Below are 18898 nucleotides of genomic sequence, written 5' to 3' on the forward strand. Positions count from 1 at the left end.
GATCGGCTCCAAAAATCCTGATCGTGTAAAGCCCAGTTAGTGTGTTTGTTGGTAAGTGTGTTTACGTGTGCAACCATTGTTTTAGTTTACACCCTGACCACAGTCCACCTGGGGGCTCAATATTCAGTTGGAAGGTAATTCACGTATACAGTAGCAGTGCATTCGTCAAGTCTCAACTCTTTTTAAAAAATATTGTTCATATACATAAAATATGCTTCATTCATATGAAACGGAACTGCTTGAAAGTTTTGTTTTCTTCGATTTGAGGTTCGCTGGAGAACTTTGGTTATAGCTGCTGTAATCCTCTACATAGAAAGGTCACCTTGGATTTAAAATAAAATTTATAATTTTTGGATTTTTTTTTCCATGTACATTTGAGGCAGTGATGATAAAAGCTTGAGAAAGAGCACTTTTTATAATTTTTTAGGCAGAGACATTTTGTTTGGCTTTTGGGCTATGTTGAGGGTGACAACATTGAGGAACAAAGACAGCAATCCCCAGAGTATTTTCTGCTAGTTTGCCCCATGTGTCATCCTGCAAAATGTTAGGCTCATATCAATCAATCATTAAGAGACAACATGGCGTCCATAAATCACGTGACATGGATTTAACCAATGCAGAGCAGTGCGGTGGGTTCAAAGAGTGGCCAGACTTTGTTTTCTCCAGGGCTTTGGGTGACCTCGGGTGACCTGTTGGCACCTGTTACGTGACGTCATCAATGTGGGTCAAGAGAGCGTCTTGGCGTCACGTGACCACCGACCGTCCTGTGTTAGCTAGCTACTGCACGTCGTCATGGCTTTCTTCGGTCACCAGTTGTGCAGAGCTTTCTCCTCGTCGGCCCTCAGGAATGTGGCCGTCAAACATGTGGTCATCATCGGCGGAGGACAAATGGGTGCGGGAATCGCTCAGGTGGGCCGAAAAAGAAGCTTTGGAATGTTAGCCGAGTGGCTCGCCGGCTAGCCGAGTGTCGCCGAGAGCTTGTTGCTTCTACGACGACCGCGACGACAGAAGTACAATTAAAGCGAACGGTATTTGCTATCATCTCTGCGGTATTTTATTAAACAGCAGCCTTACTTGAAATGCCAAGACATGTCGTTCAATGAACAAACTTTACTTCAAGTTCAAACAGGACGAGCTCCACTTAACTGCTATTGCAAATATGGCCACCAGATGTCGCTGGCTGCTTTTTATTTGTATTGGCCAAAATCACCCTCAAGGTTTCCAGTGGGGAAATAATGGAAATCAAAATAATATATTCCACAGTCAGACTGTCACCATCATAAAGGGACACACTTTTAAAACAATACAAACACATTTAAACATAGTGCAGTGCATTGTATTTTTTAAAAACTCAAAACAATGCTGGAAGTGCTGACAAATGGTGAAAATATTCATTATCAAAATTATAGCATGTACAAAAATGCTCAATACCGGGACTGTGAAAACTGAACTGCGGTGTAGCGGAGGTTTTACTGTATGGTTAATTTAGCCAGTGTTGGCTTTGCGCATGCACCAATGTTTTATTGTCATCACCTGCTCAAGGGCAGGGGAATTCTCGGAGTCTTCAGTAACGCCACAAAAAGTCATTACATTTGTTGCCCGTTGCATTCTTTTTTTTCTTTTATATGGATGCTTTTAGTAAGACACCTTGGAACAAAATGGGGGATGATGCATAATGTCTCCTTTAGGTGTTATACAAATATAAATGTGAAAAACTGTTAATGGTAAAACAAAACCCAAACTAAAATACAGCATCATATGTGTGTGCTTCTTTGCCAGCTAACGCCTACGTTAATGTTTGTGATAGGTCGCTGCGTCAACCGGCCACCAGGTGACGCTAGTGGACACATCTGACGGCATCTTGACGAAGACTGTCAAGGGCATGGAGGCGAGCTTGAAGAGAGTGGTCAAGAAAAAGTTCGCCGACAAGCCCGAGGTTAGTGGGGGATTGTCGCAAAGGGGGAGTGGTGTGACCAGTTTACCCGAGTGGTTTATATTTTGTTCCCAGGCGGGTGAGGCGTTCATTGAGAAAGTCCTGGGCAACGTGTCCACCGCCACAGACCCCACCGCCGCAGTCCAGAGCACGGACCTCGTGCTGGAGGCCATCGTGGAAAACCTGAAAGTCAAACAGGATCTTTTCAGCGAACTGGACAAGGCGGCGCCAGCGTAAGCGTCGCTTTTGTTGCGCTTTTCCTTCTAAAGCCGCCAGTGCACAACCGTTTCACAACGGAAGCTAGAGCTGAAATGATTAAGTAAGTTGAATAGTTCGATTTGCCCCCCGCCCCCCCAAAAAAATAAGCGAGGCAAAATCTCTGCCTCAAACAAAGCTTTGCAGAGACTAGTCTTCCACACGGACCAGTCTGTGTAGAAATAAGTTGAAACAATGGTGGCGAGCCAGTAAGGAACAGTCCATAAAAAAATAGCTGTGGAACCAACCCCCAACTGTGTCCTGAAAAACTCACCTAGTCGCAGTTTTGGTGCTCTTTCTATAATGCCCTAAGATGCCACACGATGATGTCAAGTGGTACTAAATCCAAACTCGCTAAACTGAGAAAATAGGACTTTTTTTTTTTTAAATATATAAATGTCTCAACCTAAATATTCCGATGGCATTTTGGTGGTACACATGGCAGTTAAAGTATGTTTAATTGGCTTTAGGATTATGACTAGGTCCATGGAAAAATTGATCCCCGGACACATAAAGTTTTCCAACCCCTGCATTATGTTTGCAAAATATTTCAGTGTGTGTCTACTGTGTAGTGACTCGAAATAATATTTGAATTTCACTTTTTGAATTGAACTACAGTACTGAAAGAAGTTGTTTTACACCAAGTTGTAATTTTTTTTGAGATGCACTCGTACTGTACGTTCATTGCGTTTCCATTTAAGTCTTGTAGGTGTCGCTGGCGCAGCTGTCAAAACAAATAGATAATTTCCTCCCCAATTTGACTTTTTTTCTTTCAGACACACCATCTTTGCTAGCAACACATCCTCGCTGCCCATCGGCGACATCGCTAGCGTCACCTCCAGACTGGACCGCTTTGGTGGCCTGCACTTCTTCAACCCGGTCCCCATGATGAAACTCGTAGAGGTAACGCACCCGCTTTGGTTCCACAACCTCATAGATAAGAAAATGTCGTTGATCCCCCTCGCAATGTGGACGTTTAAGGCTGCGCGCACCGTGCGACGCGGCTGAACCCGACTGCACGCATTGACAACTGTTTTCATGAATGGCCGATCGGTCTGCCAATGGTTTTGCCGCGATTGCAAATTTGAATTGCCAGTCAAAATGCACATGAGATTAAACTCGCGCTAAAAATACATTTCCGGGTTTTAAGTAGGCGAAATACAGATTCGTATGAATACAGTATATAAAGCATCAAAGCTCGTTTTGCATCAAAACTTACCAGTTTTTGTAATTTTTTAATGTGCCCACGTCCACTCACTTTGGCAACCGGCTTCTTCCTTAACTTTGAAACAAATATAATAATCCCAAAATGCATTTTTTTCAATTTAAAAATTGACAATGTTAAAAACAATAACTTGAAAAGTCCCAAAAAATCAAAATAAATTATATGTACAAGTATTTGCTTTATTTTTCAAATGTTTTTGTTCAATACTTTGTTTTATTACAAATATTGAACATCTTACACCCGATACACCTTCGATGTCTATATGAGTAAATACAATTACTGTATGTGTGTCAATATTTCAGTTTCCCACCAAATTAAACATTTAACTTATATCCAAGATGGAGACACGTGGATGATATAATTGGTCCGCCCCCGCAGGTCATCGGAACGTCGTCCACGAGCCAGGAGACGTTGGACTCCCTTATGAACTTCAGCCGTGCGCTGGGCAAAATGACCGTGTCCTGCAAGGTAGGACTTTCCCTTTTAAAGTCAAACGCAAAGCTCGCCGGTTGACCGACACGCCTCCCGTTCAGGACACGCCGGGATTCATCGTGAACCGCCTGCTCGTCCCCTACATGCTGGAGGCCGTCCGTCTGCATGAGAGAGGTGTGAAAGCCTTTCTTTCCTTAAAACAAATCACTGTCTGATAAGTGGAAAATATTGTTAATATAGCAATCACTATAGTGGACATCAATTTAAAACCTCCTGTCTTCCATCTCCATGAGTCTTGAAGTCATGCAACTACAGTAGATGCTAGTTAACCCTTTAATTTCATATAATTTACAGGACAAATATTCAGGATATACAGTGGGCACGGAAAGTTTTCAGACCCCCTTAAATGTTTCACTCTTTGTTATATTGCAGCAATATAAGACCTTATAGCTCACAGTGCATGTCAGAGCAAATGAGAATCATGAGGTCAAAGGAACTGCCTGAAGAGCTCAGAGACAGAATTGTGGTAAGGCACAGATCTGGCCAAGGTTACAAAAAAAATGTCTGCTGCACTTAAGGTTCCTAAGAGCACAGCGGCCTCCATAATCCTGAAAGGGAAGACGTTTGGGACGATCGGGACCCTTCCTAGAGCTGGCCGTCCGGCCAAACTGAGCAATTGGGGGAGAAGAGCCTCGGTGAGAGAGGTAATGAAGAACCCAAAGATCACTGTGGCTGAGCTCCAGAGATGGAAATGGGAGAAAGTTCTCGAAAGTCAACCATCACTGCAACCCTCCACCCGTCGGGGCTTTATGGCAGAGTGGCCCGAAGAAAGCCTCTCCTCAGTGCAAGACATGAAAGCCCGCATGGAGTTTGCTAAAAAACACTTGAAGGACTCCAAGATGGTGAGAAATAAGAGCCTCTGGTCTGATGAGACCAAGATAGAAATTGTTGGCCTTAATTCTAAGTGGCACGTGTGGAGAAAACCAGGCACGGCTCATCACCTGTCCAATACAGCCCCAACAGTGAAGCATGGTGGTGGCAGCATGATGCTGTGGGGGTGTTTTTCAGCTGCAGGGACAGGCAAGAAAAGATGAAAGATGAATGCGGCCAAGTACAGTGATAGGCTGGACATAAACCTTCTCCAGAGTGCTCAGAACCTCAGACTCGGCCGAAGGTTCACCTTCAAAAAAGACAATGACCTTAAGCACACAGCCAAAATACCGAAGGAGTGGCTTCAGAACAACTCCGTGACTGTTTTTGAATGGCCGAGCCAGAGCCATGACTTAAACTCGATTGAGCATCTCTGGAAAGACCTGAAAATGGCTGCCCACCAACATTCACCCTCCAACCTGACAGAACTGGAGAGGATCTGCAAGGAGGAATGGAAGATGATCCCCAAATCCAGGTGTGAAAAACTTGTTGCATCATTCCCAAAAAGACTCATGGCTGAGTCTGAATACTTATGGCTGTGTGATATTTCAGTTTTTCTTTTTCAATAAATCTGCAAAAATTTCAATTCCGTTTTTTTCCTGTCAATGCTGTGTGTACATTAATGTGGGGGAAAAAATGAACTTATATGACTTTAGCAAATGGCTGCAATATAAAAAGAGTGAAAATTTAAGGGGGTCTGAATACTTTCCGTACCCACTGTATATTGGGATATCAAATTTTGTCCATATTGCACAGCTCTACTTTCATGCCTTTCGGAGGACTGCTAATCAAAAGATGTTTTCTCGCCACATGGGATGTCAAAATTGTGCATCCGTCACTATAGTAGACACAAGTGTATTATGAACTACTATTTCTGACTACATTGGACAGCTCTTTCTAGTCAACTCGTTAAGTTGATATACATAATGTCAAAAGTTGCACATCAATCACTCCAATGGACATTAGCATTTCATCGCATGTGCATAATTGCAGGTCACGGGTCCAAAGAAGACATCGACGTGGCCATGAAGCTCGGTGCCGGTTACCCAATGGGACCCTTTGAGCTGCTGGACTATGTGGGACTCGACACAGCCAAGTTCATTTTAGATGGTGAGTGCAAATGTTATTCTCGAAAGAGGACAAATGAATCTGGACTTGTGTTGTGATCAGGTTGGAGCGCCATGGACCCAGACAATCCACTCTTTGTCCCAAGCCCTTTGCTCAACAAGCTGGTCGCCGACGGAAAGTTTGGCAAAAAAACAGGAGAAGGATTCTACCAGTACCAGTAACTTCACTAAAGTAAAGAATGGTGACAGAAACTGAAGAAGACTGCTAAACTCTAATCTTGCATCAATGATAATGTGAGGAATAAATGATGTGCCTTTTTTTTTTCTTTTTTTGCCTGAATGTTGAGATATCAACTAAACGTCAACAATAAATTAAACATGAACGCAGGGGAAAAAAAGATTGTCAGTTACCAATTGTCTGTCGATTGTTTCTTTTAACAAGCATTTGAACAAATAAAGACCTCTTCCCTATTTAACCCTCTCTCCTTAATATTTTCAAAGCATAATGACTTTCACTGTAACGTCCTGCCATTCTTAGTGAACACAAGGTGGGACCGATGCTTTTTAAATGGGAATGACAAAGATCCCTTGATGAAGCTTAACTAGTTTGTTTTAATACACTTGCATTTATTATACACTTAATTGGACTCATTTTTGAGAATTTTTTTTTTCCTTTGTCCCAAGCTTGTTTATTCATTGCATTGTACATATATATTTATATACGTTTTTTTTTTAGTTTTTAGTTTAGTTTTTTTGTTTTTTTTAGTATATATATTTATATACATGTTAGTTTTTTAGTTTAGTTTTTATTTTTTTATAGTTTAGTCAAGCTGTCAATCGATGGATTTTAATAAATTTTTACTTTTTTTTTTTTTGCTTTGACTTGTGAGCGCAAACTTGAGATAAGAGTGCTGTATGGGGGCAGTTGACTCAGCTCACTTCACCACATGCTGGAGTTTGGCAGATATTAGTCAAATATTCTTCAAAAAAGAGGCTTCAAGCTCTTTCTTGCCGCTGTCAGCTGAATTTGATTGCCAAACTCAACATAAAGCTAAGCTCATTGCTTTTTATGTGTTTGAAACAACCACATAGCCTCCGCTAGCATACAATGGGGAAACACCATATCCACATGGGCAGACAATTAGCATCTGTGGCAGTTTGCCTCTCAGCAACGGATATCTGAATACAAACGGTGCAGCAACACATGCAGGCGCTATAGCAATACTCACAGGCATATTATTTAACCCCTGCAAAGAAAGATAAATATTACTTTTGTATTGATAAGCAGGCAGTGGAACTGATTCTCCAGAACTGTTTGTCTGTCTTGTGCTGGCCAAGGGGCACACTGCAGAATGGGCAGCACTTTCCTGGGGAAAGTGTGACAAAACTGTATTTGTAATTTGATTTAAAGCTACAATATGTTACTAGTTTTTGTTTTTAAAAAAGTAATTTTCACCAAAGTCCTACTAAAGGAGATGACACAAGGCGGATTAAGCCTGTTGGCTACTCTCACATCATGCTGTATTTTCAGTATTTGATTTTTTTATATTTAGTGTCTGCCGTAGACATTCCCCCACTGGCTGTCTTCCACTGAAGATGACATACCGGAAAGGATGTATTTTACCGAGCTGTCGGTGGAGCGCGGCCCCTTGTCTCCCCTTTTTAAAAGGTTACGGAAACATATTTTACATTTTTGTAGCAGAAAATAATCATGCAATAATTACCGTGTGAATTAAAAAACCTTTGATTTGAGGGTATTTACAACCAAATCAGGTAAACGGTGTAGGAATTACAACAGTTCGTGTTAATGTATCCCACTTTTTAAAGGCTAGCTCAGTGCATCCTAGCATAGCTTGTGTAATCAAAACACCACAAACATAGGGATTTTCAGCGAGTTGGAATTTCAAGTCGTGTTATATGTACCAGAGATCTTGCGTTGGAGAGCGAAAGCCGCGGCAGTACCATTGCAAACCTACTTCGACAGAGACTATTGCTTCTCTCAAACGCAAGATTGCGAGAAAATATTGAACTTTTTGTTGAAAAAAAAAAAACCTTGGAAATATTCTTTTTCTCAGAGTATGACTTGTCAAAACTACAAATCATTCCATTTTTATCAAAAATATATATTTGGTCAAACATGACTGAATTGTTTTTCTTCGAAAATACTTTTTTTTCCTCAAATACAGGACTTTTTCTGGAAAATGTAAAAATTTTTCCTGAATATAAATGTTATCACAAATCTGACTTTTTTTTTCTTTTTAAAAAATGTATGACTTCTGTTCTTGAAAATACCACCATGACCATGAATCCTGCTGTTTTCATGCACATCCACACCGCCGTTACTAACACACACGAGTGATCAAATGGTGCCTTTTTATTTATTTTTTTAAGAAAAACAAAAACCAAAAATGTGGAAACGGTTCAAAGACAACCACTTGGGAAGCAAAAGTGCTCCTCCAAGACGACAGCGACCCCAAATCATATCAATACGGGATAAATTCATCATCATCATCGTGGAGCAATAGTAAAATAGAGAAAATATCACAGACTGTGTGGCTGACAAAACATATAAACAAAAGAGCTCACTATTTTGCTACCAGGGGGAAAAAAAAGGTCCATTGCAATGGAAGAGAGACTACCAAGTGCTGGGGTAAATATATAATATCTGCTTCATTTGTCTGCTTGTCCATCAATAAAATATAAGCCTCACTGTTGCATGTCGCCTGAAAAAAGACCAAGAAAAAGGACCTGGGAAAAAGTACATACACACACACACAGAGCGTTGGTTTATAAGATAAAAAAAAAAAAAAAAAAGCCTCCCGAGAAAGGGGGGGGGGGGGGGGGGGAAAGGCTTCAAAGCTTATGTTAATATATGGCACTATATATATATTTATATAAAAAAACAATATTAAAAAAAAAAAAAAATGTACACCGAAAAATTCAAAACAAGGGCTCAAGATTAAAAAAAAAAGAAAAAAGGTTGATCTTTTCGACCAAGCAACTGGTCCAACTTATTTATATAAAAAAAAATAAAAATAAAAAGTGTTGAGACGAGATGAGATCCCTCCATGTTCCTTAGTGCAATCTACAAGAGGTGATTGGCCCGTTTGGTCGGAGCGGGCGGGAACCCCAAAATGGTCGCTGGACCCCAGTGGAAAAAGCAGGAATGTTGACCCTCACCAAAATGGTCGCTGGACTCCAGTGAAAAAGTGGGAATGTTGACCCTCACAAAATGGCTTTATATGACATTAATGGAAAAATATAGCCAACATTTATTATTGTGTAGTATCAGTATTAGTGTTGACCTATTTTTTTAAAATTTTAATTCATTTGTTGCGGTGTGTAGGCCTCCCGCTCCTGAAAATGACAAAAGAGGTGACAAATAACTTAAAATAACTTAGTTGGAGTGTGCAGGTGGTGTGTCTTTGTGTGCGTGTGAGTGGTCAGGAAGTGACGCACACGCACACTTTGAGTGAAAACGTGAGCGATAGTGATTGTCGTGTTCAGTTCAGTGTCTTTCCAGCAGGGGGAGTGTGAGGTGTAACTTTTAGGGGGGTGTCAGGTGATAAGTGTTGGGCGGAGGGGGGGTCCTCTGTGGGTCTTCATGGAATCTTAGCAGGCCTCCATCTCGATCAGAGGCCCTGCGGCGGCCGCCTTCGCGTTGCATGTGGAGAAGTTGTTCCGTTTTCCTCCTGCGGTGACCAGAAGACAGGAGTGGTCGTTAGTTATCGCCATGAAATAGGCAAACAAAACATTCATATCAAAGGGACACAAATGGAAAAGACCTGCAACAGACGAGTACTTCCCAGAAAATATATTGCTTTTTTCGGAAACTTCTTTTCTCTTGAAAATATTCATCCTTTTTCGTAAATGTAAAAAGTTTTCCGGAAATTTGTATTTTTTTCTCAAAAGTACGTGCACAACTTTCTTCACGAAAATGTATGTGTGTTCTAAAAATATTTTTTAAATAAATAGAAATATTTTTTTAATAAATAGAAATATTTTTAAAATAAATAAAAATACAACTTAAAATATACTTCAAAAATAAAATTTCTTATACAATATGCAACATTTTCCTCATACAAACAGTATAAAAAATCTAAAACATTTTTTTCGTTTTTTTTTTTTTACTTTTTTGGGCAAATTTCAAATTTATAACTTTTTCATCTCAGTTGTGCAACTTATTTTTACCCTAAAATAACTCATCTTAAAATGTATGATTATTTTTGTTTGAAGTCTCATATTGAGAACGTACATTTTGAAGAAAAAAAAAAAATCTAATTTTCAAGAAAAAAGAGGTATTTGTTTCTCCCAAAAAGTTGTCATTTATCAAAAGTAATAGAATGTATTTTTCTGGTCATATTTGAGAAAAGAAGTCACTGTTTGATCATTTTTATATTTACCAGAAATTTATTATCATTTTTGTCATGCATTTATACATTTAGTTTTCAAAAATCATTTATTTTCTATTTTTGCGAAGGCACACGTTTAGTACAAAAAGGGCATTATGTCGAAGAAAGTTAGGCATCAAAACCAGTTATCATCAAATAGAATCCCCACTGAAACGCAGAGGTCAAAGATCGACCTGAACAAAAAAACCATTGACATATATACTTTAGTTAGCTTCTTCCTGTTAGCCGCATATGAAACATCTTCACCACATGTGCTTTAAAGGGACCGCGGCCTCCGACCCCCATCCCTCATCTCAGCGCAACCTTGCACCCCCCCCACCCTTGCAGCCGCCACAGACATGAAACAATCTGGCCTTCCTGCTCCGGGAAAGGAGTGTGTGTGTGCGGGGAGGGGAGGGGGGCAGGGAGGTGCGGCAACGGGCCAACACTTCACAAGGTCCGGCCGACACAAACACCAGGATTCAGGAGCAACTTGACCCCTTCTCTCCTCCTCCTCCCGCCTGCATTAGCGCTTAGGAATGCTGGCTGGCTTTTTAAAATGTTTTTTATTTTTTACAGGAAATGAAGCACTCCTCTGTTCACGCACACACACACACACACACACACACACACCCAGTGATCTCTATCCCAGGACACAAGCTCTGCGGCGGGCGTTTGAAGTGCGTGAGGTTAAGATAACTGGCGCGGCCTCGCGTCTCAATCACCGCTTTCAACCTCCCGCGCGCCCAATCAAAGGGGGCCGCGGCTGAGAAAGGCCCGCCTCTTAGCATCCATTTTAACCCCGCCGCCCCCTTTGACTGGGCTGTTTCTTCTGGTGCCATTAAAAAGGAAAACACAGCGGACAAATTGGTCTTTTAAAAGAGGTCGGGAGAGAGGCCGCAACCAACACGACTGAGGAAAATACACTAGATGGACATATTACAGTAATTCATTCATTCAGAAAAAACAATTAAATACATTTCAGATCAAATTTGCCAAAGCAGGACATTGTTGCGTCCAAAATACATTAAAACTGTCGTTGCGGCTTCACCCATTCAGGCAATTAGATGCGTGGTGACATCGGCGGATATTAAACTTCTCACGCGCTACGTTCCAACTATTAGATTCATCTTTTTTTCCCCTCAAAACTATAAAAAAATACATATAAATATTGAACCAAAAAAATCCTATATTTTATTACCACTTGGAAGTCAACCAGCTTGCCTTTTTGCAGCACTGATGGGATGGCGACTCGACAGGACTGCAGGGCCTTGAGAGGAAGCGGTCTGGTGCATGTTTGGCGATGGCTTTTCCCAAAGTGGCAGTAAAGTTAGGCCACGGGGGAATAAAAATGAGCGGACCCATTAAAGAAGGCACCTGGAGGAGGAGGTTTTGCACGCTCAGCACTTTCTCCAACACCGCTTCCTTTCCGCACTCACTGTAAAATGTTTTTTTATTTTTTAAACATGCCATCACAAGGCCAGCCAGGAAGGGCTTGAACCTGAAAAACTGCCCGGAAACCGCCGGCATGTGTGGGTGTGACTAATGGGAGGCGCTGGCCACATCAGACGCGGCGTCCGTGGGGGGCCTGCACAGCTCAAGTCTGGCTGTGTGTCCCCCCCATCCCCACCCCCCGACAGAGCTCCGTCTGAGTGGGTGTGAGCCGGGGGTGGAGGGTGGGGCAAGCGGGACGTTCAAAGAGTCTGAACAATGAGTGGTCCCTTCACTGTGGTCCCGCTTTAAAGTGAACATGACGAGGGAGTCTAAACTTTGTACACTTTAAAACCCTTAAATACTGTATATACAAGTGACTACAGTGGACAGCTATTCATTCACAAGCTGTTTTCTTCTATATTGCTTAAGTGTTGCTGTTGCATCAGCCACTACAGTGAGTGGACAGCTATTCAAAAGCTGGTTCCTTCTATTTTCATGAGGCTTGATGTCGGCTAGCCATTGGGTGGCGATGTATGGAATGACGACACCCAGAGATCCACTGTAGTGACTGATGTGCAACTTTATTCAAAACCCTCCGAGGGGAGTTGTCATAATTGGTGCATGAGAGGGTTAACGAGTAGAAAATTGAATGAAAAATAATATGTCCCCTGCTGCCTCCTGATACCGTCCCTCTTCAGCAGATAAGGTCCCGCGACTCGGCCTCAGGAAGCGCTCGAGACATGACAAAGACCCTCATGGCGTTTAGCGCGGCACTTCACAATGGGGCTCGTGACTCCAGGCGAACACACGCAGGGGGAGCAGTCTAAACAACAGGCCACGTATCAACAAACACGGCCGAGGCTTTACGAGCTCCTTTTCATGCTTTCTTCCTCCCAAAAGAAGGAGAACAAACATCAGATACGATGCTAGAAGACCACATACAGTATGTGTCCTATCGGACCATCTAATCTTATTGTCTATGATATTGTTCATGTATATGTAACATACGAGTCAACAAAACAATCATGTTCCTCTTAACAGTCTACTGAATGGTTGCATCGAAAGGGCTACACAAACCCCAATTCCAATGAAGTTGGGACGTTGTGTAAAACAGAAATAAAAACAGAATACAATGATTTGGAAATCCTTTTGAACTTATAGTCAATTGAACACACTACAAAGACAAGATATTTCATGTTCAAACTGATGAACGTAACTGTTTTTTTTTTTGTGTGTGCAAATATTCTCTCATTTTGAATTTGATGCCCGCAACACGTTGAATGCCCGTGACCTTTGATCCGTCAGGTGCCACTGCATAAAAAAAAACGGCATCACTGTGTAAAGGGGGCTCACATGGGCTCAAGAACATTTCAGAAAACCTTTGTGAGCTAACACAGTTTGACGCTACATCTACAAATGCAAGTTAAATCGCTACAATGCAAAGCGAAAGCCATATATCAACAACACCCAGAACTGCCGCCAGCCGGTTTCTCTGGGCCTGAGCTCAACTGAGATGGACTGACGCAAAGTGGAAAAGTGTGTGGTGGTCTAACGAGTCCATATTTCAAATTATTTTTGGAAATCATAGTCTTTCTTAGGTCAAAGAAGGAAAGGATCATCCGATTGTTATCGGCGCAAAGTTCAAAAGCCAGCCTCTGTGATGGTTTGGGGGCGTGTTAGTGCCCATGGTATGGGTAACTTGCACACCTGTGAAGGAACCATTAATGATAAGCAACATATGCTGCCATCCAAGCAACATTTTCATTTTCAGGGACGTTATGTGCCTTCTTATTTCAACAAGACAATGCCAAGCCACATTTAGCACGTGTTACAACACCGTGGCTTGGTAATAAAAGTACTAGATTGGCCTGCTAGCAGTTCAGACCTGTCTCCCATTGACAATGTGTAGCGAATTATGAAGCACAAAATCCAACAACAGAGATCTGGACTGTTGAGCGACTTTAGTTGTACATCACAAGCAAGAATGGGAAAGATTTCCACCGACAAAGCTTCAACAATTATTGTCCTTAGTTCCCAAACACTTACTGAGTGTTGTCAAAAGGAAAGGTGCTGTAACATCGGGGTAAACATGCACCTGTCCCAGCTTTTTTGGAACAAGTTGCAGGGACCAAATTCAAAATAAGTTTATATTTGCCAAAAAAAAACAAAAACAAAGATCATCAGTACACCCTGAACTGGTTGCCAGCCAATCGGAGGGCACACATAGACAAACAACCATTCGCACTTACATTCACGCCTATGGAGGATTTTGCATATTTTCAAGAAAAAAGTTGGTTGACAAAAAAAGTATTATAATTTCAACAGAAAAATATATTGTATCTTTGACAAAAAAAAAAAGAGTCAATTTTTGAGAAGAAAATGTTTGACAAAAAATGTGTATATTTTTGAGAGAAAAGGTTTGGCACCTTTTTGACATAAAAATAGAAAATCATATTTTCAGCAAATGGGGCTGGGGCTCAATTCTACCTAATTGCAGTAAGGCCCCCGTGTGGCAATCGATAGGGTATGCACAGTGATGGTGTTCCGAAGTCATTTTTTTTCCACTTTCACTAGCTGGAATTAAAAAAAAAAGTAAACTTTGTTGGTAGATGATAGATTTAATGGCTGGAAAAGGATTCAACATGGTTCCTTGCTCGATGAGCATTCTTAGAAAGGTCTCACAAGACGAAAATATTTGCGAGCGCCACTTACGGGAGATTTGTGCCACGGCGGTGGCATCCAGGTGTGCGGTGGTCCCGCGGTTTGACTCGCTTACAATAACAAGGCGCCCACGTCCAAATGTTAAACACCACTTGGCTCGCTCTTACAAGTGCACACTGGATTGAAACTCAGAACATAAAACGACGAAGTAGAGGGAAGTAAGGAATTTTTGCTCCCGGGCTGCCCCTACGCTTGGAAGTGGAATACAAATGACGAATGGGAAATTGCTTCGTGGTGCAACAACATTTGTTATTTAAATGTTCTTTTTAAAATGTTATTAATTGATATGTCAGCTTGTTGTCCCTCTCCGTTATAAAACAAAATACTGTATGAAATTTTGTGAACAGTAACATTATCATGGATGCTAGCAACAACACACCAAACTCATTTTGTGGTATTCAAAACATACGGCTGACTTTTGTCCAGTGTGGCCAACTCGCAGTGAAAATGAATACATTGGCTTTGCATGTAATACACACTAACAGAACTTGTTGACAATATAAAAATGTTAAATCACTTCACAACGATAACGATCACTGATGCTAGCAACATACTATGGCATTAAAAACATGGCCAATTGTTGTCCAGTTTGATCCATTAAGGCTGGAATCAACTAAATTGGCTATATTGGCATAACTTTTGGTCAGTACTAAACCTTAACAGAACTTTCCAACATTAGAAAACGGGACAATCATTTGACAAAACGAACATTATCATCGGTGTTAGTTGTCCCTCAAAAAAGCTAAACACTACTACGTTAAAAGAAATGATGACTGCATTACAACAGTAGCATCTCGATGCTAGCAATAACACAATAACAAACACATTTTATGGGCGATTGCTGTCCATTGTGGCGTACTAAACACCAACAGAACTTGTCTGTGTTAGAATAATATGAACATTGTGTAACTTTTTGTAAGTACTAACACAACTTGACAAATGAATAACTGTGTGATGATTTTAAACATTTCAGATTACTTCTGATTGTTGTCCAGTGCAGCTAAGTAATGCCAAAAACGATCATTTTACAGAACAATACAACTAATATTATAGATTTAATAGATTGCGTTGTGGCGGCACGGTGAATGTCTGGTTAGAGCGTCTGCCTCACAGTTCTGAGGACCGGGGTTCGATCCCCGGCCCCGCCTGTGTGGAGTTTGCATGTTCTCCCCGTGCCTGCGTGGCTTTTCTCCGGGCACTCCGGTTTCCTCCCACATCCCAAAAACATGCATGCTAGGTTGATTGAAGTCTCTAAATTGCCCGTAGGTGTGAATGTGAGTGCGAATGGTTGTTTGTTTATATGTACCCTGCGATTGGCCGGCAACCAGTTCAGGGTGTACCACGCCTCCTGCCCGATGATGGCTGGGATAGGCTGCAGCACGCCCGCGACCCTCGTGGGGATAAGCGGCTCAGATAATGGATGGATCGATAGATTGCGTTGTTTCAAGGTTGAATCACGACACACTACAGCGTCGAAACCAAGTGCAAAATCAACCTCGGGTGTAGAGGGGCTGCAAAGAAACGTGTTCTTTTTTGTATTTTTATGGCATCTAAACGGAGCTAACCTCAATCCAGCTCTGTGGGATCTGCATAAATTGAGGGATCGGGGAGTTGCGGCAAGATCCTCGGCATTATGCATATTACTTTAAGGGCTGTCACCGAGAATCAACTGAGGTGTCCATCCCGCAGCGGCTCGGCACTGCTAATTATTGGATCAGAGACAGAGTGGCTTCTGAGCGCTTTGAAAGCCAACTGTGGCGGAAGGCGGGAGGGGGGATAAAAAAGCGAAAAGCAGCCCAATTTGGGGAGCTACTGGGTCATGAATCGATCGACGGGTTGAAAACCTTTGTGCCATTTTTGACGTAAGAGCAGATTAGTCACAAGTGACCGGCTTTTTCAGCGTGGAATAACAGGATGCTGGCAGGGAGGTCAAATATCCATCCATCCATTTTCTATGGCACTCGTCCTCATTAGGGTGAGCTGGAGCATATCACAGCCGACTGGGCGAGAAGGCAAACAGGTTTTTGTTCAACTTTTTTCTCAAGGGTTTGACACTCACTTCATTTTACTTCACATTTTAACAATGGTTGAAAACATGACTATTGTCGAAAATGTACACTTGGCAAAAAGATGTCGTTTTTTCTTGAAAATATACATTTTTTAAAAAGTATTTGACTTTTGTTAAAAATGTGAAACTTTTTTGTTAATATACAACTTTTTGTTAAAAATCCTCAACTTTTTCCTTGAAAATGTAAAAAAAAACCTTGAAAATCTGACTTTTGTTGAAAATGTATTTTTTTTCTCAATAAATGAAAACAAACTTTCAAAACCGTTCTTGAAAATGTTATATATTTTTTTCAAAATATGCATCATTGGTTTGAAAACTTTAATTTTTTTTGCTGAAAATATTTGACTTCTTCATTGAATGTACAAATTTTTTTGGTGACAACATCCATCCATCCATCCGTCCATTTTCCAAGCCGCTTCTCCTCACTCGGGTCGCGGGCGTGCTGGAACCCATCCCAGCGATCATCGGGCAGGAGGCGGGGTACACCCTGAACTGGTTGCCAACCAATCGCAGGGCACACATAAACAAACAACCATTTGCACTCACAATGTGACCTAGGGGCAATTTAGACAATTCAATTAACCTAGCATGCATGTTTTTGGGATGTGGGAGGAAAGCGGAGTACCCGGAGAAAACCTACGCAGGCACGGGGAGAACATGCAAACTCCACACAGGCGGGGCCAGGGATTGAACCCGGGTCCTCAGAACTGTGAGGCTGACGCTCTAACCAGTCACTCACCGTGTTGTTGAGAACATATAACTCATAACATTCAACTATTTTTCCTTGAAAATGTAAAAAAAAAAAAAGCTTAAAATGTAAGACTTTTGGACGAAAAAAATCTCTGAAAATTGATATTTTTGCTGAAAATAAACTTTTGTGTTGACTTTTTTGGTTGTTTTAGTTTAGCACAATGCACAAAACAGTCTGTCTCACAGACTAAAAAAGATGTGCTAACCAGTGATCCACAGTGTTTGCAGGGTGGGAAATAAGAGGAAGAAAATCCTCTTAAAACAAACAAATAAAAAAAGTTAGCCAAATAATGCTCCTTTTTGAGCCCAGGTGACGCTTTTTGACATGTTCCCGATCGATACATCTCGCCTTTTGTTCCGGCCGTATAATAGACACCGTGAAATCTTATTAAGGCAAAGTGGCACATTAAAAAAAAAAAGAGGGGCAAAAAAGCTCCCGAATGTCTGCTTGACAAAAGAGACGTGACACATGTAGACCATATGGCGCAAGGATGATGACGTTATGAACTAAGACAAAAACATAACCCTAACCCTAATGCTCTGGACTTATTCTTTTAATCAGAATAGATGAGCACAGATGTTTTTTTTCTTTTTCTTTTCCTAAAGGCACTTCATCCACCATTGCCGCTCTAAGATATATATACACACACACACACACACACACTTTAATGGACACAATGACTATGGCATGGACCTTTTTTAGGATTAGTCTGTTTAGTTTTTTTCAAAGAGACTTCTTACGTGATGACCTAATAGAAGAAAAGAGGGGGTGGGGGAGGGGGTCGGGTGTCTTACCATTTTCTCAGATGTATGCTGTTTTCATTCTCTGCCCCGTACCTGCAGAAAATGGCATCTTTTAAAACGAGATGGACAAAAAACAAACAAAAAAAAACGTGGAGTATTTCGCCTTCGTAACACAGTGAGGAGATAACAGTTTGTTTAGTTTTTAAATTAAACATGCTTTTTCTTTGGCTTTTTGGTGGGATGCAACCACAGAAAGGTCATGCTGCAAAATACAATGCAAGTCTCCGTCCTGGCTGCTCAGTATAGTAAGGCTAAAGCAACAATATGTTTAAAAGCAATAAGAAAAGATGAACCGCAAAGTTAGCTCGGCCGAGTCTCGTTGTGAAGAGACTCGCCTCCCTGGCACACGTTTGAATCTGACATCGAATAGTCGTCGCGCGTGACGTCACGTGAGACTTCAGCTCAGTGAGCATCTAAAGGATTAACACAAGTGTGTTTTGTTTTGTTTTGTTTTCGAGCTTGATAGGAAACAGTAATTCAATGTACTACGACTGTGGTCCTCAAAGTGTTAAAGGAAGAATAACTGAATTAAATGTGCTAACTTTGCAAAATGTTAGAGGCTCAAATTTCAGTTTGAATCCAGTACGGGACTGTACATTTGTGCAGTACAGTTCAGTTGGATTTAACCTTGATACATTTGCATTTAATCTTTTAAAACAATTTGTTTTCAAACTTTTAAATAAGAACAATTTTTACTTTATTTTATGTGTGGTACATTTTAATTTAATATTTATTTTGTAAGTGCAGTATAGTTTAAAAAAAAACTATATTTAAGCACAGTGTGCAATATTATTATTATTATTATAACGAACTCAACTGTATTTATAGAGCACTTTATAAAAACAAGCGCACCTGAAACAAAGTGCTGCAGTGTGCTACAAAGTGCCA

At 41.1% G+C, this 18898-nt stretch overlaps 2 protein-coding genes across 9 annotated transcripts in view; one reads left to right on the top strand and one right to left on the bottom strand.

The window, feature by feature from the left end:
- Positions 1-679: 679 nt before the first annotated feature.
- On the top strand, positions 680-6318 carry hadh (hydroxyacyl-CoA dehydrogenase). The gene is made up of 8 exons (XM_061770784.1): positions 680-909; positions 1808-1936; positions 2009-2166; positions 2965-3091; positions 3792-3881; positions 3947-4019; positions 5769-5885; positions 5946-6318. The coding sequence occupies exons 1-8, from the start codon at positions 793-795 to the stop codon at positions 6062-6064; spliced, it is 930 nt and encodes a 309-aa protein (XP_061626768.1). The 5' UTR covers positions 680-792; the 3' UTR covers positions 6065-6318.
- Positions 6319-8201: 1883 nt separating this feature from the next.
- lef1 (lymphoid enhancer-binding factor 1) overlaps positions 8202-18898 on the bottom strand; it is a 72525-nt gene continuing 61828 nt past the window's right edge. For 4 of the 8 annotated variants that reach the window (XM_061770787.1, XM_061770785.1, XM_061770790.1 and 1 more), the window contains one exon: positions 8202-9534. In XM_061770787.1, the coding sequence (XP_061626771.1) occupies positions 9455-9534 (80 nt within the window). In that variant the 3' untranslated portion in view covers positions 8202-9454. Of the gene's footprint in view, positions 9535-18001; positions 18044-18898 lie in introns of those variants that run through there. The other 4 variants (XM_061770789.1, XM_061770788.1, XM_061770791.1 and 1 more) reach the window with 2 other exon arrangements.

The sequence above is a fragment of the Phyllopteryx taeniolatus genome, chromosome 4 (genome assembly GCF_024500385.1).
Source record: "Phyllopteryx taeniolatus isolate TA_2022b chromosome 4, UOR_Ptae_1.2, whole genome shotgun sequence".
Taxonomy (NCBI): domain Eukaryota; kingdom Metazoa; phylum Chordata; class Actinopteri; order Syngnathiformes; family Syngnathidae; genus Phyllopteryx; species Phyllopteryx taeniolatus.